Source organism: Tamandua tetradactyla, chromosome 3, assembly GCF_023851605.1.
Source record: "Tamandua tetradactyla isolate mTamTet1 chromosome 3, mTamTet1.pri, whole genome shotgun sequence".
In the NCBI taxonomy this organism is placed as follows: Eukaryota; Metazoa; Chordata; class Mammalia; order Pilosa; family Myrmecophagidae; genus Tamandua; species Tamandua tetradactyla.
In genome coordinates this window covers 150845283-150871451 of record NC_135329.1, presented here as the reverse complement: position 1 = coordinate 150871451, position 26169 = coordinate 150845283, and the positions used below count along the sequence as shown (strand labels likewise).

The window sequence follows — 26169 nt, the reverse complement described above, 5'->3', positions numbered from 1 at the left end:
GCATTATCTTCTGTGGTGAACCTTTTAGTTGAGATAAACAATCTTCCATTATGATCACCCTATGAATACTGCTTTACATAGGATGGGACCTCAAACATTGCTGAGTGAATAAGAGAATGAATGAATGAATGAATGTTGGAGAAGATAAGTCTCAAAGACCTCTGTCGGTCCATGCCACAATTCTGTAATCCTTACCTCTGATCTGGCCGGAAACGTGCATCTGTTGATGGAAGGAGATCTTTTAGCACAGGATCTAACTCATTGAGCTCAATAGCAAATCTCGTGAAGCCGTAGTAGAGCTCATGGTTGGTTGGCATGGATCCTGGAAGGAGGCCAATGTTACTGAGAGCTGGAAAGGCTTACAGAACTTGCAGAGCTGACTTACCACCCCCCCACCCCCCATAGTTCTTAATACTAATACCAAATGTATACAGTTATAAACACAGTATATTATGATTTTTTCAAGTGAATTTAATTGGTTTTATTTTGCTAGGTGGAGAATTTTATGTTTGTTAGGTGGAAAATTGATAGGTTCATATATTTAATAATAAAATCCAACTTTTGAAATAACACTTACACATATAGTAGTCTTCATTGGCTAACTTACCCCATAATATTTCTTTAAAAAATTTAATTGGTTTACTAAATGAAGGGTTGAGATTAATTATGAATACTAAGATTATGCTAGAAACACTTATTTACTTCTCTTTAGAAAAGAAAATTTGGAAACTAAATTGTTTCTTAGCACTTTTTAAACCAAATTCCTCAAAGGCAGGATGTATGCCTAGTTCTAGAATACAGCCTGGTACTAGTCAGTACTCAATAAATAGTTGCTAAATGAATGAACTATCCTCTCTATTAGCAGGAAATTTAAATGATCATTGACAACTCTTAAGAAACCAACAACTAATTTTAAAGTTAGGGTTTTACTGAGAAAATTTCAATGAAAATACATGTCATGTGGAAACCTGTTCCACTCATACTTAATAATCTATTGTATGCTAGAGGATTACCCGAACTCTTTTGATGTTTTATTAAATGTCAACTCTTTTGCTGCTCAAGTGAAAAGATCATTTATTCGAGTGAGTTACAGAATTTGTGGATTACAGATGTTTGCAGGCTTTCCTTTATTTTATTAAAACAGAATTAATAACATGTTAAGGATTTAAGCTTGTGTATTTCAATTATCTAAACTGTTTAATAAATCTACCTATCTTTTGAGAGGTAGGCATTACATTTGGAGTGATTTTACATCATTTTAAATCTCTGACATGTGTTCAGAGATTTGGCTTCAATTTTACAACTCCTTCCACTCAAATATCAACTATTGGGACGTCTATACATTATATGTTATATACATTGCCTTTAAACATCTATCCTTTTAAAAATTTTTATTGTGGTAACATACATATAGCACAAAGTTTGCCATTTAATAATTTTTTTCATTTAATAATTTTAAGTGTACAATTCAATGGTATTTATTACAATTTTAATGGTTGTGCTGACATCACTATCATCCATCACCAAACTTCTTCATCACTCAAACTGAATCTCTGCAGCCATTAAGTAATAACTTCCCAGCCTTCCTTCCCCCAACTCCTGGTAACTATTTATCTACTTTCTGTCTGTATGAATTTGCTTACTCTAGATATTTCATGTAAGTGGAATCATATGATATTTGCCCTTCTGTGTCTGACTTATTTCACTTGGCTTAGTTTTCAAGGTTCATCCATGGTGTAGCATTATCAAAACTTCATTCCTATTTGTGGCTGAATAATATTCCATTTTATGGATATACTACATTTTGCTCATCCATTCATCTGCTGATGGACACTTAACAATCTCTGTTTTTAGCCTCACCATTAAAAAGACATGAGATGAATTGCACGGGATGACCCAACATCCACTCCCCTTCTCTCACTCACATGACCTCCTGAGGAGGACACGCAGGCAAGTCTCACCTGGCCTCCAGATGCACTTGGCAGAAGGGGCCACGCCGCAGTAGAGCCCCTCATGCCACTTTCCAAACAGCCGGTGCACCACCTTTCCCTCCTGATCCATCACAACCCCCTGGACTTCATTCACGTTAGAATTCCAATAATTCACCTGGAAAAAATCACCCCCTAGTTAAGACATCAATTCTCTTGAACAATGCCAATTTCTATAACTTCCACATGGGAAATTTTCTTAACCTTGAAGTTGCTCATTTGATCCATTTTGAAAAATCTATCTCAAAATATTTTATGCAGAATGGTGTTAGGTACCTTCAACCTTCCTCTCTTTCATTGTGGCAAAATATACATAACTCAAATTTCCTATTTTAATCATTTTTAAGTGTACCATTCAGGAGCATTAAGTACACTTCATCACCACTATTTCTGGAAATTTTTCGTCATCCTCAAACAGAAACTGCATACCCATTAAGTAATAACTACCATATCCTGCCATCCCTGATAACCTCCAAACTACTTTCTGTCTCTATGAATTTGCCTATTCTAGAATATTAGTTCATTTGCACCTGAATTACTTCAGTTAGCATGCTTTCAGGGTTCATCCATGTTGTAGCATGTATAACATCATTCTTTTTTGGGACTTGAGTAATATTACATTGTATGTATATATATATATATATACACACACACACTGCATTCTGTTCACCCATTCACTGCTGAACTTGAGTTCTTGTTTCCAATTTTATTTTTTGGGGTATAAACTTAGGAGTAGAATTTCTAGATAGCTTAACTTTTTTAAAAAAAGAATGTTACTACTTCATGCTATAGCATGGTGGAAAAAGGCAGAAATAGCTCAGTTTCTCTAATAACCTAATATTAGTTTATAGGTTAGTAATTTCTCCCTCAAATCCTCCTGTCTCAAACTGCCTCTTTGCTCACGGAATTTTAATAAATTTTAGTTGGTGATGCTACAGAGGTAGTTTGTGAAATAATTTTCACAGTATCTGTGAACAGCTGAATTTTATTATGAAGACTCTGATGTGGCCCTCTTCCAGCCATGTCCCTCCCCACAAGGTGAGAAGTTTGTAAGGACTTACCTACCCAGAGCCCATGACCCCCTTTTCTAGACCATGCATCCTAGCATTCCCTCTCTATGTGGCTCTAAGCTTATTCCACAGCCTGCACAGTCCTTTTCCTTGGATTCATCCACCCCAGGACAGGTTATCCCCAGTGTTCTAGTCTGCTAGCTGCCAGAATGCAACACTCCAGAGACGGACTGGCTTTTAATAAAAGGGGATCTATTTCATTAGTTCTTTAGAGGAAAGGCAGCTAACTTTCAACTGAGGTTCTTTCTTACATAGGAAGGCACAGGGTGATCTCTGCTGGCCTTCTCTCCAGGCCTCTGGGTTCCAACAACTTTCCCTGAGGTGATTCCTTTCTGCATCTCCAAAGGCTTGGGCTGAGTTGCGAGTGCTGAGATGAGGTATGCTGAGCTGCTTGGGCTGTGCTATGTTGAGCTCTCTCATTTAAGCACCAGCCAATTAAATCAAACATCATTCACTGCAGCAGGCATGCCTCCTAGCCGATTGCAGATATAATCAGCAACAGATGAGGTTCACGTACCATTGGCTCATATCCACGGCAATAGATCTAGGCACCTTCACCCGGCTAAGGTGACACCTGAATCTAACTACCACACCCAGTTTGTCCACCTTTATGCATGAGGGGTCCCCAAGGGGTGCTGATTATGGTGGGTGCGGACAGAGCTTGGATGTGTGGGCTGGTGGGTGTGAGGTCCCTTGCAGGGCAGGACAGAGGATGGAAGGAAGCAGGAAAAGTTGTGGATCAGGACTGGCTCTCCCTGCATTACCATGCTTCTAGCACAGAGCTCAAAAGTGTTCAACCTGGCTTTGCAGGCTGTTATACATATGACATATGGGCCGATACTTTTACTCTTGCCCTGGTCTCTGCTAAGGTTAGGGGTAGGCTAAGTTTCTCACAGCCTACAAAACCAAATGCACACATTTACTTTTATCATCCAGTGATATTAAATAATAATCTTAGTTGTGCAGTTTTGAACCACTTAACAGGTAATAAAAAAAGTGAAAGAATATCTTAAGCTAAAACGTGAGTAATTAAAACTAACATGACCTTCTAATATGGCTTTAAAAGGATCTAAGAAAATAAAATTATAGCATTTTAAGACTCCAGTTTACCATATTAGAATGATATCATGAGTTTCAAAATAGCAGAACAAATTAAGGGGGATGGGGGTGGGAGTTTCTGTGCTATGTGCTCTGGACGGATTCCATAGCGTACCTCAACAAACAGGGTGGTAACACTGTATGGTCCATTTCAGAACAGAGAAGTTTGAGCAGAATATGGCATCCTGGGAATTTCTATCTCTCACATCTCTTCTTGTTAATAAGGTAACCCTTTTAGTTGGGTTTGTTTGGATGATAGCAGTGACTAGGGTGGATAAGTTTGGGGTGACTAGTAGTGATCATCCACTTGGATGCTCTATTTAAGTATGCTCAGAATATGATGATTATATTATAATTAGTTGCCTTACATAAGGCCACTTGAATATGTGGCAATCAAGCAGGAATAGAAATAGAAATACAATCAGAACACTTGTTATTAGCAAAGGATATTTTCTGGAATTTCACCTAATGAAATAGTGATTTGTGAGTCAAACAGAAAATCACTTGTTTTTTTCTGTTTTAAGATGGTGATTTTCTGACCTTCACACAGTCAGAAGCCTGCTTGCCTTGAGCAGCTCTCTCAGTTGGTTCTTCTTTCTCATCTAAAATATCCTTCAAGGACCAAAGACACAGGGCATACCCACTTGCTGCTGTTTAAAGGTAATTTCTCTACTTCTTCCTCAGTAAGTGTTTCATACCATTTTTTCCTTTACTGTCATAGGATATTATTTACCTTGACAAATGTGAGTTTGCAAATGCAAACGCTGCTTTTGGTATTTCTGATGGTGATTTCTCCATAATGCTCTATCCATCTCCTTCCACTGAGGATGTTGTGGATGCACGTGGTGACTTTATTCCACACATAATAATCTCCGTATCTGGTGGTGAGGAAAGTATTTAACATTGATGAAAAGACAATGAAGGCCGAGAACATATATTACTGTTTCTAATAATGAAAATATTATTTGGCCAAAGCTACCTTTTCCCTCATTTTCCTCATTTATTGGTTGGAAGGTTACAAATATTTATGGCATGATTCATTCATTCAAGGAACATTATTTAGAGGTTTCTATGGGCAAGATCCTAAAAAATTGAATAAGGCTGGCTTCCTGCTCTCCTGTAAACAACAGTATGGTAGGGGAAGATGGACATGTAAATAAAAACTTATAATACAGAAGTGGGGGAGTCCTGATAGTTGTCTGGAATGTGGGATGAGTGACAAAGACTTCCTAGACGAGGTGAGGTTCAGCCTAAGCTGTGGGGGATGATAAGAGAGCACTGCCGACTGGAGGAAAGCATGGACAAAAGTAATAAAGCCTAGAAGAGCACAATGTGTCTGTGGACATGAGAGGTATGTTACAGGTGAGTGGGTGTGGCAGGAGGCAAGGCTGGAAAGGTGTGCTGGAGCGAGGAGGGAAGGCCTTAAATGACATACCAAAGAGTGTGGATTCACCCTGCAGGTAACAGGTACATCCTGAAAGTATTCATGGTAGATGAGAGGCATGATAGGGTGTGCACTTAAGAAAGATTACTCTGAGAACATTCTTTTGTACTCTGGGTTAAGATCAAACAAAGGAATAATTCTTTGGGAAAAGGATAAGTAGCATAGGAAATACGGCACAAATCAAATGAAAATTCTAAGGAGTAAAGTTTTAGAATTTTTGTACATAGGAACGGAAGTTTTTACATAAAGAATATTTTCAAATAAAATTAAATGCTCCTAAATCCCTAAAACATAAATGAATTGGTATGAAGTAAGTAATATATACACCTGGTGAAACTTTCTTTCCTCCTCAAGAATTTGCAAATATTGAAAGTTTATTTTATGGTCCTGGGGATCCCTCGCTCCCCCTACCTTCCTCCATATCCAGTCCACCAGCAAAATCTGCCATTCAAGTAGACAAAACCAAACCAAACAAACATCAAGCCTTTGGACTCAAAGAAAAGTTCAAATTGATTTTAAAAGATTCAAAGACAACATTCTCTAGAAAACAACTGTAAATGGATTCCATCATTTTTCCTGAACAAAATAACTTGAAAATTAAAAAAAAAACCACCCCTGGATCCAACATGAATTTAAAACTGAAATTACAAATTGTGTTGAAAAGAAACAACTAACAAGGAAAACCTTCCATATAAAATGAAAACTAGCACAGAGACTGGGACTCAGTAACAACCTGGCATTGATTGATGGTTGAGGATCTGAATATATAAATAGGAAGCTTTGATACACAAGCTTCTCAAAACTTTGGGGAAGATAACTGAAGCTCTTGGAATTCAGGAAGATGGACCCTTGGTACCTTTCAGGGTTTAAAATATCCATTTCTGATTTACAAAAGCAGATAAGAGGCCAAAAGGAAAATGAGAATAACCTACTTTGGAAGCACGACATTCAGCGTTCCCACAGGCAGGATTTCCATTGACTTCCCCCAGAACTTGTTTTTCCATCTGATATCTAAATAACATAGAGGATAAGAAATATTTACTCTTATAACCTGTTCCATAAAAACTAACCTTCACATTGCACTTTACTTTTTCACAGTATTTTTATAATAATAAATTGATTCCAAGTTGTCAATTTAACATGACAAGTGCTTGACGATGGCCCAAAAGGAAAAGATTAACTGTAAGTTGCCCCCCCCAAAAAACTAATATCTATATTTCTTCATAACATAGATTCCATATTTGTTTTTAACTAATAAAACTGGAAAGTCCTGAAATTATATGTGTGTATGGATTCAACACACACACACATACACATATATATACATAGACTGAACTGTGTTTTAATGTCCAAATAGCATTATATGTTGTTAAGTTTTAACTAGATAGAAATAGCTAACATATGTATCAAACAGCAGAAGAATCATAAAAATAACTGTGGCGTGGCAATACCATTGATTTAAATACACATTTATTCCCATATTCAGAAGAGTTACATGACTTAGGAGAACAGTAAAAAAATAAAACCTCGAAATACAGATATGCAAGGTTTATGAGAAAGTAGGATTAATTTAATGAACACGTTCCTGTACTGGTTATTAAGATACAGCCCAGGGCCAGCACTTTATCTCACACAATGGGTTTATGTTTTACTCTTGGAAACACAGATTTACCTAAGTATTCGTAATAACTGCCTGACCACACTTTGTTGAACTAAGAGAGCTTAGTGTAATCGCCACAAAATTCTGTATCTCTGCTATAACCAGGAAATGATACATTTTCTCATTTTCTAATACAGTACAGTTATGAGGCTCTATTATTTTGTATGTTTTCATGAAAAGGAAATTCATATGAAAAGAGTCATTCTGTGAATAATGAAGCATCCCTCCAAGTTGAAGGAACAAAATACTTATACTTAATGGCCAACTTTACATATCTTTATCTATCTATCTATCTGTCTATCTATCTATCTGTCTGTCTGTCTGTCTATGTATTTTCTTTCCAAAGAGATTTTGTAACTTTTAATTTTAGGCAGGTTTGTAATATTCTGGCTAACACTGAACATTACTTAAGGAGGGACCTCAATCCAAGCCCCTGACTCTCAATGAGTTAAAGACCAGAAATTATTGCAATCCTTACATATCTTAATAGACTGTGACCACAGATGATGGGCTGTACAGCTCTCCTTCAGGATTAAAATCTCTTTGTATACCACAAGAAGCAAGAAGAGAGGGATATAACCTGCATGCTATGGATGCAGACAAGAAGGCACAATGAGGTAAAGTGTTAGCCCTGAGCCAGCAGTCAGCATGGCCCTCTGTGGTCCCACGAGGCTTTGCCTCCCAGATGAACAAAGCTCATCTCCAGATGAAAGAATCTTCCACTTACACCAGGAAATTTAGGTTCTCAAATTGAACTCAGCATCAATTACCAACATTCTCTGAGTTCTGAAGGAAGAAATATAAATAGAATAAACCACCTTTTTTCACAGCCTAATAAATTTGATTTTGAAAGTATAATTGAAATACAAACCTTGCCAGAACACAAAATTCTTTGATTCACAGTGACAGGCAGAAATGGGTGGATGATGGCTAACCTGGTAATTAAAAAAAAAAAGAAGGCAACAATCAGTGTTAAAATGTCCGTATGTGAGAATTTTTTACAATATAAATAAAATACTCAATTCTCCTATCTCTATTAGTGAGTTATTCTCAAAATATGTAAGCAAAATCGAACCTTCCATTTTTAAGGTTTCATGCTTGAACACAGAGACTTATTCATTTGGAGAGGGCAATTAGGCAGATAAGCTAAGTGAGTTTTCTGTTAAACAGTATCATAAGCCACCCCCAAAAAAATGGTTATCAAAAAGCAATTTTTTTGTCATCAATATGCCCTCCTACTATACTGAAACCTTACTAAGTCCAGTGGTACTTACCTGTTCTGAGAAAAATCGGAATCCCTTGTCTTCTCTAATGCATTCGTAAGTCTCCCCAAGGACCGGGTTGAATGGCTTACTTCCTGCTCTGAAATAGGTGGAGCAATATCCTGAAACTGCAAATGCAGCAATAAGAACCTGTTAAAACATTTAAGAAAGGAAAATAATATAGGAGAGACTACTTCCATGTCTGTTTGTCCCTTGTCTCTTATTCCTCCAGATTTTTCATGGTCCATGTTGATAGGTGCTGATTAGATGGCATTTGCTTTTACTATTACCTTCCTGAACTCATGTCAGAAAAATAGGTCAAAATGAGGTTAGACTACTCATATACAAATCAGCAAGCAAATGAGGTTAGGTTTTCTTTATTCATATCTCCATCCAATCTTATAAGTAACAAAGAGTTCAAATGTTCTGAAACCCAGTTTTTAGGTTATGCTGTTTGCACAATCATAACAGAATGTGCAAGAGGCTTAGGTAAGTGGGCAGGCAAAGTTAACTATAGTCATAACACAATAAAGTCCAGAGAGAAGTGTAAACAAAAAATTACTTTCTCAGATCTAAGATCCTGAACTAAGGGGTATCTTGGCATTCAGGAAAAGCTGATAAAACAAGTCTCGTGATGCCTTCAACTTGTAAGGAGCATGATCCCTTTACTTCCTTACTTTAGAAACACTCCAAACCAGGTATAAGTCAGAGTGTGCATTTTCTAGTAAGGTCTCTGATACTTTTTGGGGACTACTGATCTGCGCGAATGTACTGATTCCTCTCTTACCTATGTAGTGAGAATGTCATGTAAAAATCATGCTTGCAAACAGATCATCCTAATGAAATCTGGCTTAGACCTGGTCTAGGTTGAAAGGCACTGCTCGACGGCGCCAAGCTTATTACCATGCGTTCGTACGGATCGTCGGTTTCTGAAGCCCTGTCCAGTAGCTCACTGTACTCAATTTCCTCACAGAGGTGCTGCAGAGTGTTGAGTGGCTCGTTGAGTTCCACAGGCATAGAGACTTTCGACAGGTCTTTACCGATGTTGTTCCTCAAGATATTCCAGAGGTTGATGTTACTGGTGTCAGGACAGGGAGCTGGCAGGCAGGTCCGACGTCCATTTCGGAAAGCGCCCCCCGTGAGCTCCCCATTCAGGACTGGATGAGGAAAGAAAGATGAGAATACAATGATAGATAACTGCGCTTTTCTGATTTCATAAAATCAGAGACAGAAATAACCCTTCCAAATAATTATGATTGTGATATATTTCTTAAGCTTTCCTTCTACTCTCTCAAGAGTAAATTGAGTTCTTTCAATACAAGGTTGCTTACACATGCACAGAACATCAGTATATAGTTTTTTTGGTGGGGTGGGGTGGGGTGTATGGGCCTGGAATTGAACCTGGATCTCCTGAACGGCAGGCGAGGCTTTTAACACCTAACCACCAGTGCACCCCGCTAGTCTTTTAAACAAGGTGTTAAATATACTCAAATGTTATTCAATAAAATACAAGTCAAATTTAAAAATTAAATATATTTAAGAAGGACTCAGACTGTAGGTATGAGCAAGAAGGAACACTTCTTGCTCTTAATGATTTATGTAATGCATTTTTCAACCATCCATTGCCACAAATTATGCAAATATAAAATTTACTGAATGATCATCTGCAACCAGAACAATTAGTAAAGGGGGGATATGACTGTTCATGAAATTACAAGAGTTGTAATTTGGCAGGTAGATAGAACAATCTGGAAGTTCAAATGATGCATACTTTGCCGAGAAATGTTATCTGCAACACTGGTGTTGTCTTCAGATATATTATCACTCACATCACTCATATAAGACTCATCATCTGAAGCCTAAGGAAGGAAGACAATAGAAGGAATCAGAACCTTCATTCAGTCGTAGAAGCTGAGATAATTAAACTTTTAAAAACAACAAAATATTGTCCAAACAAGAACAGGGGTCAAAATGTATTTGGCACATATGCAGTAAACATTTGAGGGTCTATTATGAACTATGGTATAGCAATTGTGAGAAAGGAGCTCTTGTCTTTAAGTAGCTCCCTGTCTTTGGGGCAGGAGGTTGTAAGGTTTGGGGCAATACCTAAATGGATACATTGTAGTAAAATCAGTAAGAATGTGTACAAAGGAAGACCCCAGTGATTCCACCTAAACAAATCAGGAGGAGATGCCCAAAGGAAAGAATACTTGAAGTGAGTGTTGGAGAATGAATAGGAGTTTCCTAGTTGTTAGAAGGGCAGAAGCACAGGAAGATGGAAGACTGTACAAAGGCAGAGATCATAAGAGAAATATTTACTCTAGGAATGGCAAGAAGTTTAGTGCCGCTGTGAAAGAAGGCGGGGAGAATGAGAAGAGCGCCCAAATGCAAAGGTTCTTCATACTATACCAAATTTTGCATAAAATCCTGAGTTATTGAAAACCAACAAAAGCAAAAAGATAGATTCAGATTCAGTTTTCAGGAAGATACTTTGCCGCAGGGTGGAGAAAAAAAACTAGTAGAGCAAGTCTCCACAGTTATCTGGCCAGAGTCTGAGTAGGTCCCAGCAAGAAATACTGAAAGCTCAGCTTAAGATGGTAGCACTGAGGATCTGAGCTCTCAAAGCTGCTTTTGAAAGCAATGTCAGAAGTGTAATGGACAAAATTTGGCTGCTTATTTTGGGTGGAGAAGGGAAATTGAGGGCTGGAAGAATGGAAGAATTAAAGCTTCCATTTTTGAGAAACATATGGAACTAAAATGAAACCACAATTTTCATGAAAACAAATTTAAAAGGCAACATATATCCTAAGTGGAGTTAGAAAGAGAGCAGGTAAGAAGAAAACAAAGGAGCAAGGCAGCATCACTCAGGGAGGGAGGGGGCATCAATGCCTCTACTACAGGTGAGCAGTTAAGATGGAAAATGGAAATAGTGCAATATTTTTCCTGAACATAAAAACAAAACATACTTATTGTAGAAAATACCCAACTCCCTAAGGGTATAAAGACGAATACAAAAATCATTCATAGTCTTAAAGGTCACCTAAAGGAAACTACATTTAACATTTTAGTGAATATCATTCCCCAAACTGAAAATGCCTACACAAACATACAGATCTACCTATCTGAATAAATATACTGAAAAGGGCAATCAGACTATATACTGTCTTACAGCTTTCTGACCATATCTCCATTATAATAAATACAGCTCCTTATCTTTATTTGGAATGGTAACATAGTTCACTATATAGTTTTAACACAAGGAATTTAACTAGTCCCCTTAATATGTGCATTTAGGTGGTTTTCAACTTTTTATTACTAAAGACATTCTTGGATAAACATCCTTGTAAATTTATTTTGAGTATCGTTCTGTTCCTTTCATTATGATTTATTCCTAGAAGTAAAATTGCTGAGTCCAATAGCATGCTCACTTTTAGGCTTCCTAAAAAGTGATGTCAAACTGATTACCTGCACGATTGTATTAATCTGTTCTCACAAGTGACATATGATAGCATCTGTCTCTCTCCGTACCCGCCTGTACACTATACATTATCACTCTTATTAATATCTACCTATCTAATACACATGAAAGATCTCTTTAGGATTTGATTTCATCTTTTGTGAATTCCCTTCTTTTACCATTCTTACATTTTTGGGTTCATCATGTTACATTTTTCCTTACTTGCAGTTTATTTTTTAACTTTGTTTATGCCAACGTTTTTTTGCCATGTAAAGACTTTAAATTTGTATGTAGTAAACACAACCAGTTTTTCACTTTAAAGTTTTTGGATTTATTGCTGATATTTTAATAATAAGCGTAGTGCATACCAAACTCTGAAATCTGTTCTACAAGTAACTGTTGTGGTGTGCTTTGAAATTTATTGCTCTGTTGTACATGTTATTTCTCACAAAAAAAGAAAAAAAAAAGGTTGATTGTGATGATGAATGCACAGCTAATGTTGATGCCATAAACCACTGATTATACACTTTGGATGATTACATGGTATGTGAATATTTAATACATATCAATAAAATTGTATTAAATTAAAAAAATAAACATTATACAAATTGGTATATAAGTCTGATGTATCCACACATAAGACCACTACTCCAACAAACATGGGGAAGCTAAGTAATTTCCTCTTAGCCTGCTAACTGCAAAGAATCCACATATACTGATGATTCCATGGGTCAATAGAATTTGGAGGTTTTATGGGTAAGAACAGGATTCAATGAAGGTTGGGGAAAATAATAGAAGACTGTGGATGCATGTTAAATATACAAAGGTCACGATTAGCTCATAGACTGACAATCTCAGCTTCCTGACCATTATTATATCTGACTGCTTCACCTTTAAAACATTCTATTGCTATAATTTATAGAAATGTAAATATTATTAGATAATATTAGAAGCTTTTCCTTGAGAAATAGTAGCTCTCTTGATGATTACTCTCCATTTTTAGTTTATTAGTCACTGGAGAAAATAAAAGACTGTTCTAAAACAAACAAAAATACAAAACAAGGGTGGTGAAGAAAAGAGTTCAAATGTTTAAGGAGAGTGGAGAGATGGACTGGGCAATTGCAGGAATGAGTGAATAATGGTGGTTTTACTTCTGCACAGCTAGCTAGCTGGGGCTCTGCAATCTATAAACAAGGCAAAAATAAGAAAAGCTTTTTCTGATACATATTTTCTTTCTGCAACTGGTTCCAAAGAATAGGGTACTATGGTTTCCCTTAATTGCAATGGAGCAGAAGGTTAAACCATTAAGCTCATGAAAGGTCAACTTCTTAAGCTTGGAAGAAAGAAATAATCAAATTTTCCTAAGTGATTTTTCTGCAAAAAGCTAATTTCACCCAATTATGTTAAAAGAGACAAAAGCCTACCTGAACCAAATCTTATTGCATGCATGCTTACTATTTGAATTTTGTAAAGAAAATACTCATGTTTTTCCTATAAAAAGCTATTAATAGTCTATTCCTCTTAAATTTCTAATCCCTCCCAAACTAATATATCACAGATATGATCTGAGTCCCACTGGTGTTAAAAATTTCTAAAATGACAGTGGGCATGGGCTAAGATCTATTGAGACCACATGTGTTGATGCAAAGCCAAGGCTAGCAGCCTTGCTGTGGTCCACTCATGCTATCTTTTATATAAAGCCAAAACTCTGCAGTATTAAATAATATACATAATGTGTATTGGTTCTCCCTCAGTGATCGTGAGTCCTGGAGCCAAATATTTCTCTTCAGGGTTTAGGGATTCAAATAACTCAGAAAACTTTTTTCTAAATGACATGAGGCATATAGCACTGCAGAAACAGGTTTAAAAGCAGAGACAAAGCAAGTTGTCTCTGGATATTCCAGAGGCAATAAGAATAGTTTTTAAGGAGGTTAGTATTCGTTATGTGAACTGCATTGGTAGATATCACATAAGAAAGATTTTTATCTCAGTCATGGATAATGTTCATAGAAGACAGATAATGCCAGATGTTTCTGATTAATCTTGTATTAATGTGCTATAAGCATTCCTTCCTTTATTCAGTTAGTAAATATTTATTGATCACCTGCTCACTCGAGCTGGGGTCACAGTGCTTAAGAAATCTCTGTCCCCATGGCACTTAGTACATATAGTGGAGAAGAACAGACAAACAAAATATAAGAAATACATATTTTTTTAATGATAAGTGTAAAGGAGGAAAAATAAGGAGGGAAGATAGCTGTAAAATGTTAGGGGAGAGAAGGAAATGGTACTTTGAAATTTTGGATGGGGCAGCTGAAAGGCTTTCCTGAGTGTAACTTTTGATTCAAGACTGAAGTAAGACAGGAAGCTGAAAACAGGGTTTCTGGAGTGGACAAGTGTAGAGGCCCAACCCCCTTGGGCAGCAGCACTGTAGAGGATTTAGCCTGAGTCTACCCTGAAGCTACTGCTAGGATTTATACATGCACAATAATTAACCAGGTGGCCCTGCCAAAAGTCTGTAAGGTGCAAGAAAGGAGGTGGGAAAACCAGTTGTGAGGTTGACAGGTTAATCTAGGTTGGGCGCTGACTTGGAGTGGTGGCAATGAAACTGAGGAAAATGCATGGATCTGAGAGTATTTGTTTGGGTGACAGAAGCTACAGAACCTAATGAGTAAATCAGTGTGAGTGGTAGTAGGAAGGGAGAAGTGAAGGTAAATATCCAGGTATTTGAAGCCAACACTTGTGTTGATGAGCAATGAGATGGGTGATACGAGGAGCACGGGCAGGATTTCCCCACCACCCGAGGTGGTGTCTGTTGATGAATTCTTTTTTGCACATGCTGAAGCTGTGTGTAACACCCGGGTGGCCAGGTTCCACAGACATATGCCAGCATTCATGGATCTGGAGCTGACTCTACTCTCTCTCTCTCTCCAGATCTGTTCCCTTCTCCACCTCCAGATGTGGATATACAAATGCCTGCCAGATAAATATGCTGAAAGGTCTGATAAACTCCCAATACCTCAAAATGAACATATTATATCCAGTGGTTCTTGCCCTCCACCTCCTCATCACGTCCTTTACCATTCACTTCATTCTTCCCCCAGGAAGGGAAAGTGCCCAGGAGGTGGCACCACCATTCTGCATGGACTCCTGGAGTCCTGGAGCTTCACATCCCCTTCATTCTGTATCTTCAGTTTCCAGTGCAAGTGGTTCCTGGGCACCCTACTCAAGTGCCCCCAAGAACTTGGAAATAAGGAAATAAGGTTGATCTCAGGAAGGTAAGCTATAAAGTCAATAAATGACGAGTGTTTTAAATGGCTTTTAAAAAGGGAATTAAAGAAGTTATGAGTTTACAGTCTTAAGCCTATAAAAATGTGCAACTGAAGCATCTAGAGAAAGATACCTTAATTCAAGGAAGGTTGATGGGTCAGGAACACCTCTGTCGGCTGGGTAGTCATGTGGCTGGCATCTGCTGGTCCCTTGCTCCTGGGCTCTATTGCTTGCAGCCTCTGCTCCTGTGGGGATTCCTCACTTTGATTCTCTAGGGCTGGTCTTTGTCTCTTGGCTTCCCTTGGCTCTTTCTAGGTTCTGACTTGCTTAACGTCTCATGGCAATGTCTGCTGGGCTCCAAGCATCTCCAAATATGCGTGTCTCTGTTCTTCAAGTGTTGGAATCTATGTCAGCTCTGTGCTGAAGTTTCTGTTGGTTCTGTCATTTCTGACTCTCTCCAAAGTATTTTCTCTTTTAAAGGATCCCATTAAACTAATCAAGACCCATTTAGAATGGGTGGATTCACACCTCCATCTAGTCAAAAGATCACACCTACAATTGGGCAAACCATGTCTCCACGGAGATAATCTAATCAAAAGTTATCAACCTACAGTATTGAATCAGAATTAAAAGAAATGGCTGCCTCCACAAGATTGAATCAGGGTTAAAACATAGCTTTCTGGGGTACATAATATTTTCAAACTGACACATTCCACCATCTGGACCCCCAAAAAGACATATTTTTTTTCCATATACAAAATACAGACACTCCATTACAATATTAGAAAGCCTTAAAACATTTTAGTAACAATACAAATATAATAGAAAATCAAAACCAGTACAAAATTTCATCTAAGTCAGCTACAGGCATGGTCTGTTCTAAGGCAAAAATCTTGTCTGGCTTTGGACCTGTGAAACTTAGAACAAGTTATATGCTGTCAATATACAAAGGAGCCACAGACATAGGATGCATGTTTCCATTTCCATAGGGAGAAATTGGAAGGAACACATGGGTCACTGGACCTAAACAGTTCTGGAAACCTACAGGGCAAACTCAACTGGATCTCAATGCCTGAGAATCATTTATTCTCAGTGCTTTAAAAAGAAGTAATCCCACCCTTTCCAAAGGCCTATGCAGTAGCTTTGCTCATTCTCCAAATGCTGAGGTGTGCTGCAGCACTGGGGTTTGTTAGGGTGACCATTTAATCAGCCCCACCCTGGGGCAGCACCCAGGATCTATGCCATCCTCAGGGTATATGCTCAACCCCTCTAGAACAATGGGATGGCAGCCAGGCTCCCCTTAATCCCCAGATTACGCATTCCACCCTCTGGTCTGAGATGGCACAATTCTTCCTGAGTAATAAAGCAATGGGCCCACTTTCTGCTTCCAGGGCAAACCTACCCTCTCCATGTATATGGGTGGGTCCACTCTTCTGACCCTAGATTTCTTGACTTAAGACCTTAATTCCATGGTTTTGCCTCTCAAGTAATTTTTCCTTCAATTTGTCTCTTTTTTGTTCCTTTTTGTCCAGACTGGCAGTGGTTCCATTTATACAGAACTGTTAGTGTTCTATGCAGCATTGTGGGATCATACCCATCAGACAATAGGATGTTTGACAAATCCTTTCTGGATAACTCAATCTCCAATCCTGGCTTTTTCTGAAATGGCTGACTGCTTAAATCCTCATGTGGGGCTTTATTGACTGGGATCTCACTTTCTGGAAGCCTAGAATTTTCCAGACCATCAATTTCTGTATTCTTTGTACCCAAGAGTTCAGTTCTCAACTTATCTCTTTCTTCTTGCATTTTACTATAGGCTGCAAGGAGTAGCCAGACTGCATTTTCCACATTTAGTTTGGAAATTTCTTCTGCTAAATATCCAAGTTAATCACTCTCAAATTCTGCCTTCCATTTCCAAAGAATGCCTTCCTTCCAGTTTTCAATGACATGTTCTTCATTTCTGACTAAAGCCTTATCAGAAACATCCTTAGGGTCCACATTTCTACCAAAAGTCTCTTCAAAGCAATTCAGGTCTTCTGTATCAAAACCATAGCAATTATTCCAGAATTTTTCCCTTATCCATTTAAAAAGCTGTTCCAACATGTTTGGTATTTGCAAACCACAGCAACATCCCCCTTCTCTGGGACCAGAATCTGTTTTATTTTGCAAGCTGCTGGAATGCAATATACCATAACTGGAATGGCTTTTAAAAGGGGAATTTAATAAGTTACAATATTAGAGTTCTAAGCCTATTAAAATATACAACTAAGGCATCCAGGGAAAGATACCTTAATTCAAGGAGGGGTTGATAGATCAGGAACACCTTTGTCAGCTGGGTAGTCACATGACTGTCATGTGCTAGTCCCTTGCTCCTGGGCTCTGTTGCTTTCAGCCTATGTTCCTGTGGGGATTCCTCACATTGCTTCCTCAGGGCTGGCCTTCATCTCCTGGCTTCCCCTGACTCTCTCCAGAGCTTGCTTAACATCTCATAGGGACGTCTGCTAGGTTCCAAGCATCTCCAAATATCTGTGTATCTGTTCTCCAAGTGTCAGCATCTGTGTCAGCTCTGTGCTGAAGTTTCTGTTGGCTCTGTCATTTCTGATTCTCTTCTCCGAAGTGTTTTTTCTCTTTTAAGGGATCCTGGTAAACTAATCAAGACCCATCTAGAATGAGTGAAGTCTCATCTCCATCTAATCAAAAGATCACACCTACAATTGGGCATGTCACATCTCCATGAAGATAATCTAATCAAAAGTTACCAACCAATAGTGTTGAATCAGAATTAAAGGAAATGGCTGCTTCCACAAGACTGAATCAGGATTAAAACATTGCTTTTCTGGGGTTTATAACATTTTCAAACCAGCACAATGGGTTAGAGAATAGACAGGTAGTCAAATTTTATTGTAACTGGAATGAAGAGGAAAGTAGCAATGGAAACTTAGAAAAGGGAGAGACAGAAAAGGAAATGCTAGTTGCATGTTTCCAGTATGAGTGGTCTGGGTGGGTGGGAGCTGCCCTGGCTCACAGACACAAATACCTGTTATTGTATGACTTGAGATCTGAGAGGCAGGTGCATGCTTTGATATGCCAACAGATTTGGTACATGATACAGCCTGGTACATGATACTATTTTACTGTTCTCTCAATTATAAAAATAGGTCTTCATAATTTCTTTCTCTTTTCTACATTGTTTTTTTCTAAAATTACTCATACTTCCAAACATCTAAAACAACTACTAATTGTCAGGATGTTTCCTTCCAATCTATTTTCTATGCATACAGAAATAACGCTGAGCAACTATTTCATTTCCCTTTTGTAAGAATGCAGTACAGATTTGCAATCCCAAATGACAAAATTTCTAATCAACTGTGGGAAAGGGTTTTGGTTGCTTCTCCAATTAAAAAAAAAATCAATGTATACTTAACTACATTTCAGTAAAAGAACTAATATCTGAAACATGACCAAGGAAGAACTGTTTCTAAGATCCTGACAAGACCCACAAGCATGAAGAGCAATCCAATAAAGTTTTCATGGTAACTGGTGTTAACCTCCAAAATCCACAATTACCCCAACCAGATATATGTTAGAAATTATTCTGTGTACACACACATGTAAGGGTATGTGTACATGAGTGGTCATTTTCTATTTCTCCCATTCTTCCTTCCTACATTTATGAGCTAATCCCCTTCGATAAAGAACTCATCAGTCACTAAACGGCTACTGTGAAATATGGATCACATAAAAAAAGTCAGAAGAAATGTTTGATTCATTCCTTTCATTCATCAAATTTAAGAGTAACAAATTGACACATAGAACTGTTAAGTGCTCAGTACACGGGAACCAATTTTTATATTTTTGGTTTTGCTATAATTTGGGCACTTACTTTGGTGAAAAAAAAAATTCCATAGTAATACTTTCTTCAGTGCAAACACATGGCCACAAGTGGTCGGGGTAGACATAATACTGAACCTTACCTCGTTCTCTGATGAGCTTGCAGAGAGGAGCACCTCTTGGGCATCAAAGAACTCAGAGACAGACTCTGACATGGAGAGGCGGCTCTCATTGGCTGCTTGCTGCGAGAGGGGGAGACTGACATGGATTTGCTCACCACCCTAGAGAAGAGAGAAGTACATGATGTAATCTTTTTTCCTCGTTAAAAGAGCTATTCAAATTAGAACATGATGTACTGGCCAAATTTTTAGAGAAATCTACATTGTGAGCACAAGTAATTTTTATTTGCATCTTATTAAAGACCACTGCATAAGTTCTCCTACTACTAATAAGTCTAAAGAATCCAAAAGGTATAATTGGAATGCTGGTACAATGACTTGATTTTAATTCTATGTTCAACTGATATTAAGTGGAATTTCATAGGTTTTGCCCCTATCAAGATCCTGAATTGCTTGTGGAGGCTAGTTCATTCTTATTCTTACATCTGTCATTACAAGTTACATTCTAATTAGTCTACTAAACTCAAGCAGCATTGTAGAAATTTCTATTAACATGCTAAGTAAATAATCTATAAGACTAAGTTTTGAGGTAGAATACATAAAAGCCATTATTTAATTTGATCGGGAATTTTAACCAATGAGGCATATGACTAGAGTATTGAAACACTTCAAATTGTATTTTTATTCAATATGTGACAAATATTTTTTTCAAGGCTACTTAAATTTTAATCAGAAAAATATATAAAAGAGCTATAATATATACTTTAGTGCATATTATGGGTTGAAAAGAAGACTCCCACTGAGTGTATTAAATATTTCTTAAATGATATTTTGAAATATTTCTAAAGATTCTGGGCAGCTGAGTGAACATAAGTATCAGGAGAGATCAAAGAACTCTTAGAGTGAATGGACACAAGGTGGGCAACAGAAGTCAAAGAGAAGCTGTCTTGAGATAATTTTGCCTTAATAGTTAGACAGTAGAATCTTTGCACCTGTAGAATTCCAGCAAAATATATGTTTTGTACTGCTAATATGGTCTTGGATTAGTTACAACTGTTTTCTTGTTTCGTGTATTACAAAGCTCTAAAATTACTGATGCAAGTGTAAATTCTCATGGATATATAATAATAATTCTATAAAGGGTCAGGATTACACATTTAAATCTAGTCCAAATACAGAATGTTCTCCTATTCTTTTTACCATTTCTTCAATCTGAAAAATGGAAAATGGAATCATAAGAGCACCTACCTCAGAGGGCCATTAAGAGTATTCAATGAAATAATACACATACATTGGTTAGTACAATACCTAGCACAGAGTAAACATTCATTCAACAAATATTAGTATCATCAGTAGTAGTTGAGGCAGCCCCATTAGTATTTTCTTTTATTTTGCATGGGCAGGCACTGGGAATTGAAGCTGGGTCTCTGGCATGGCAGGTGAGAACTCCACCTGCTGAGCCACCGCGGCCCACCCATCATTAGTATTATATCAGCTAGACCTGGTGCCTACTTTCCTCAGAGTTTTCAAAAGAAACATTAAGAAAACTTTTATTCAGTACTTTTTAAAGATGATTTTTTTCAACATTTTACTGGCCATTTGATGATAAGGGACATTCCAAATGAAGACTGAGACAGACATAGGAAATTTACAAGCTGGAATAAATCAAATAACTAAAAATTCAGTGGCATGATATGAACACAGGAATAAATAAAAATATACTGATCAGCAAGAATAAATGAGATCAAACTCATGTATGAACTTCACTCAGAGACTACTAAGCTGTTACAACACAAGATTTATGGGAGGATCTTATTAACAGTGGAAGAACTGTATAAAAAAAAGCAAAAATGTGGAAAAGATTTAGATGCTATAAAATAAGTACTCTTCATCTATTAAAAATTAGTCTTACCTCATCAGGGCTAGGAATAATATTTACACTGACAACCTGATCACAAATAATAGACTCTGAGTGTATTCTGTTCAACCGACTTCTTAGTTCAGCGTTCTGGTTGAGGGCCTTAAAATAACAAAAATCGCACATGTAACTTCAAATTAATACGCAGCATGAAACAGAACAAGTACACGGGTTCAACTTAGACAACAAATTCTATGATGTTCTTCGCTGTAACTTTTGGACTAATCATGGGCCAGATCCTACTGGTAAGAAGGAAATAAATAGTTCAGAATTAAGGTCTCCATTTTTTACAACTTAGTAGCTTAGCAGACAGCAAGAGATGAAGTATTTTATAAAAATGAGTCATTCATTCTTTTTCTCCCAGAGAGTCAGGCCCATTAATCCAAGCCTAGTCTACCACCACATATATATTACTTTCTGCAGCTCGGAAGAAAATATACTAGGGATGAAAACTACTGATTCTTTCAGTGTTTTTGTTCCAGTTTCTAAAGTTTGGGAGTTACTTCAAAGTGGGGTATTATTATCTTTAAAAAAAATATTTAGAAATGGAATGAATAATGAACTGGCTTTAACTTAGAGAAGTATATTTTGGTCTGATTAAAGAAAACAGTTGTATTTTCAAGTTCAAGGTGACTGACAGTCTAGAAGCACATAATTAATACATATGACACTGCAGCAAAACTAAGCCAAGTAAAGACCAAAATCGCCTTTAGTGAACAGAAGACACTGACAACCACAATAAAGAACTGAAAGCAAATTAACTCCAAGTTACTTGCCTCAATCTACTTTCAACACACCCTAAATTCAGCATTGGGAAAGCACTACATGCTACTACAGTTTAATATGTGCAGCAACTGTATTTATTATGAGAAGAGAACAGCTTTACATAAACATGGTCTCCCAAACACGGACCCTGTGGACAAAGGAGCAGTGAATTCAAAGGTACAGTCTATCTATCACATTGATACATGATGATGTGTTCCATTTACATAAAACAGATGTAGTTTACCAAAATTACATCAAGCCTCAAGTGAACAACCTCTGTGAGGACACGGTCGAGTGAGAAGCTAGGCCATGTCTGACAGCTCCTTTCCTTCACCACTAAAACCATCAATTAGAAGATGGAGGTGGATATTTCAGAGAAGGGAAGGTTAATGTCAAGAGCTTACTGAAGAGGCACCTGCCCCAGGGAAGATGTTTTTTGTTATGCAGAGTCAATGACTACAGACACCCACATATATACAAATACAAGATCATAATTATAACTCTTTACCTATGAAAACACCCAGGGTAAACACAAAGTAGTTTAACTTTCCACTCCACTGAGAAGTAAACAGTCACTGAGCATGAAGTACAGGAAAGCACCTCCTCCTCATCTTTCCTCCCCACCCTGGTTCCCAATTCTTCTCTCCCTACAATTCAGCTTTTGCTTTTTGAGGCAAGAATTGTTCATCCATGGCTTTTGGCTTTTGTGTCAAATCTGTAGAATTTACTGGAGAAGGGGGCATAGTAGTACATCCCTCAATGTGGTTAAGATTAGACATTTCAATAACCTTTGTTCTCCTCTCCTCAGGTCTGAATGTTTGGGCTCATGCTCATTTGTTACAGCATCACAAATACAGAAACAGGCATTTGCCTCAAATTCATGTTGGAATGATGTGCCACGTAGTAAGCAAACAGTGCAATGTGAGAAAGTACTCAAAATAAGAGTTTTTTTTAGGAACCTGGGTGGGACAAAGAAAGAAAGGGGAAATTAAACGCAAGGATATGGAGCTTCAGTTATTGAGTTAAAGGGGACACACTTTTCATCTTTGTGGAGGAAGAATGTAAACTGGAGCTCTTTTGGCCTAAATTGCTGCAGCAATAATTTCAGAGAGGACTTTAAGGGGGAAAACAGCCCAGTTTGTAAAATACGTCAAATAATCCTTGATCTGGTGGTCTATTAAGAATTGATATGGACTAAAGGTAGATATAGATCCTACAGTCCTTCAATGTGGGGATAGAAAAAATGCATATCCAGTTATTAACAGGGGTGTGTTAATTAGAAAAATGATGGTTACATTCTTAGTAAATAAGCCATGCACTTCAAAGGAAGAATCCTAATAACTTTACATCCTGTAAAAGTGCTCGACTATTTTTTCCTGGTACAAAATCTAAAACATTTGGAATATGAAACAACAACAACAAACCAACCACAAAACTGCACTACTCCTTTCTACTGCGACTACTATACTTATACTTATTTGTTCTTTCATTATTTCTCTGCCCACAGATATACTGAATTTTATTGAAATCTTTGGAAACTTTTGTTTTGCTGCCTTGTAAGTGTTGAGGTCTCGTGCTGAGTTGTTCGATGGCTGTGGCCACGGGATCATGGTCTTGACCTGAGGGTTTACATACAAATCACCCGTAGTGGCTTCCCCAAAGCGACTGTTCCTTCTATTGTCACTGGAACACAGTTAACAAAACAACCCCACAGAAACTCAAGGGCAGGGATAGGCAATTATTTTCCTCAGGGTGAGAGCTTTAAACACAGCTTTGCTATTTATAAGGAAAGGCTTGGAACTGCTTGCTCTGGATGGTTATAAAAAATTAGATTTTCTATAATCCAACCTGTTTCAACTCATCCAATATTCATTACATGTGATCCTGCCTACAGGTTTTGTGAGGGGTACCCAAGTAAACCCAAGGCATTAATTTCAGTAATAAATGAGATAAAGATTTTAAAGGAATCATATTATTAATAATATATATGCAGTGATAGAGAAAAAATTGATACATAGCACAAAAAGCATGGAAATCAATGCTATTCCAACTCTAACAATCTCAATGGCAGAAACTGTATGCAGACAACTGAGCATGCAACAGCCCATTTCTGCGAGACCTAACCAGGACTGGCACCTCCTTTTGCCTTGATCACACAGAAGTTTGCATAATTGAGTGTCACAAGCTTTGTGTGCAGCACTCTCAGGCAGTGCTCAGAACCACATTTATTATTTCCCTCCCTGAAACTCAGCAATTGCCCTCTGTAACGATATCATGGAAACCTTTCAAACACTGAGAATATAGATATTATCAGTGAAGTGATGCTTTTAGTGATAATTAACATGAAAGGGCCCCAAAGATGGCAGAAACAATGTAGGGAATGCACTCAGGGAGAGTGAACAGCTTTGAAGCAAGGAAAAAGGAGGCAGAAGACCAACTACTCATACCAGCCAGTGAGCAAGAAAGGCTATGGCGACTGGTCAGTATTAACATTGCTCGATTAGTAGCGTATAGGACTAAAGGCCTGCAGGGAGCAGCGTCTATGCTTATTCTTAATACCTTCTTTTGTTAGTGAGCTTGCACTGCGCTATAAACTGTCCATAATGCATATTCATTCCCCCATACCTGGTGTCCCGCGTAGCCCAATATCTCCAGGAAACACAAAATTTCTTTCCACCGTATAAAAGAAGTTACCACCCTGACGATCTGAATCAGGATCAATGTCAAATCCCCACCTATTAATTTCCACTCATCAAAACCTGGCAGACAGTGAGAATTTACCCTACACTGGGTGAGTCTCTGGTATACACGTTACCAAATGGAACTGTGGGTTCTGGAAAGGAAATATGCATGTCTGATGGCTGGAAAAAAACATGAAGTGTATGGCAAGATGGAAACTTACAGAGACTTAAACTCTTTGGATAAAAGCAAAACTGGTTCAAAAGGAATGAGAAAATGAGCACAGAAATGATAAAAAAGTGGAGTCATCAAGAACGCCAAGAACCAAATCCTGGTTATTTCTTAAAAAAAGCACCTAGTTTTTCCAATTTAAGAATAAATATATCAAATTGTGGAACTATAATGCATATTGAACTCTGAACTCTGTTCTATAACTAATTGCTGTGGTATGCTTTGAAATTTATTATTTTGTTGTATATATGTTATTTTGAACAATAAAAAAGAATAAATATATACTATTTTAGTGTAATTGGAAAATACCAAATGTAGAAACTATTTTTAAAAATTCATATCTTGGGTGCACGGAGGGTTCAATGGTAGAAAGCTAGCCTTCCATGCAAGAGACCTGGGTTCTATTCCTGGACCACGAACCAAAAAAATATATATATATATATATATCATATCTTACTACTCGGTCAATCAAATGCTGATCTCTTGGTTTCCTTTTCAGTTTTTTTTTTTTTTCCTATGCATTTTTCCACATTGTTTAATGAATAAGTTACATCTTTTATCATTTAATTTTTGCACATAATCACTTTTCTTTATGTTGCAAATGCTTCATAAACAAGATTTTCATAGTTGCATAATAAGTGATTATTTTTGCATAATAAGTGGGCATTTACGCTGTTAAGGATTTTATGGTAGGCATGTCTTTGCCTAATGGGTTTTTGCATTTAGCATTTCTTCCCTAGACTAGACATGATCAACCATGCACCTACAGGGTCAAAGGACTAGAACATTTTAATACCTTTAATAAATATTGTCAAATTATGTTCAAAATGATATCAATTTAAACTTGCTAGATAGCTACCAAAAAAAAGTAAAGAATTCTATGAAGAATATCTTCATACACAACAAACCTGGCTAAATCTCATGGAACTGTGCAATTTTGGAACAAATACACTAGGAATTTTGTCTCACCTCAGATTTAGTTTGGGTCTGTGAACTACTGTGGTCAGGAAGGATAGTAAATCCTATGATTAAGAAGTTAAATTACACTACCACATAATTTAAGCCAATTTTTTCCCTTACATTTTTCATAATACCACATTTCATTTACCGAGATACATCTTTGACCACATTTAATATCTCCTTAGTGATACACAAAATGATGATGCATCTTACAAATGAAGACATAATGATTTAATGAAATATGGCAATTCTAGCTGGAGTACAATAGTCCACACTCTTGTTCACATCTATATGGATCCAACTTCAACTGCATTTAGCATAAGCTGGGTATGACCAGAAATTAAACTAGGAACAGTGATTAAGTGCAGTTTATTGAAGAGAGACTCAAGTCAAGTTGAATCATTTATTATTATGCTA

At 37.3% G+C, this 26169-nt stretch overlaps 1 protein-coding gene across 9 annotated transcripts in view; it reads right to left on the bottom strand.

Moving 5' to 3' along the window:
- OSBPL6 (oxysterol binding protein like 6) overlaps positions 1-26169 on the bottom strand; it is a 224105-nt gene that overhangs the window by 2672 nt on the left and 195264 nt on the right. For 7 of the 9 annotated variants that reach the window (XM_077154279.1, XM_077154283.1, XM_077154284.1 and 4 more), the window contains 10 exons: positions 21112-21219; positions 19224-19361; positions 10294-10381; positions 9426-9679; positions 8535-8672; positions 8132-8195; positions 6533-6611; positions 4890-5034; positions 1962-2106; positions 196-322 (listed from right to left, as the gene is read on the bottom strand). In XM_077154279.1, coding sequence (XP_077010394.1) covers positions 196-322; positions 1962-2106; positions 4890-5034; positions 6533-6611; positions 8132-8195; positions 8535-8672; positions 9426-9679; positions 10294-10381; positions 19224-19361; positions 21112-21219 — 1286 coding nt within the window. The remainder of the gene's footprint in view (positions 1-195; positions 323-1961; positions 2107-4889; positions 5035-6532; positions 6612-8131; positions 8196-8534; positions 8673-9425; positions 9680-10293; positions 10382-19223; positions 19362-21111; positions 21220-26169) is intronic. The other 2 variants (XM_077154285.1, XM_077154287.1) reach the window with 1 other exon arrangement.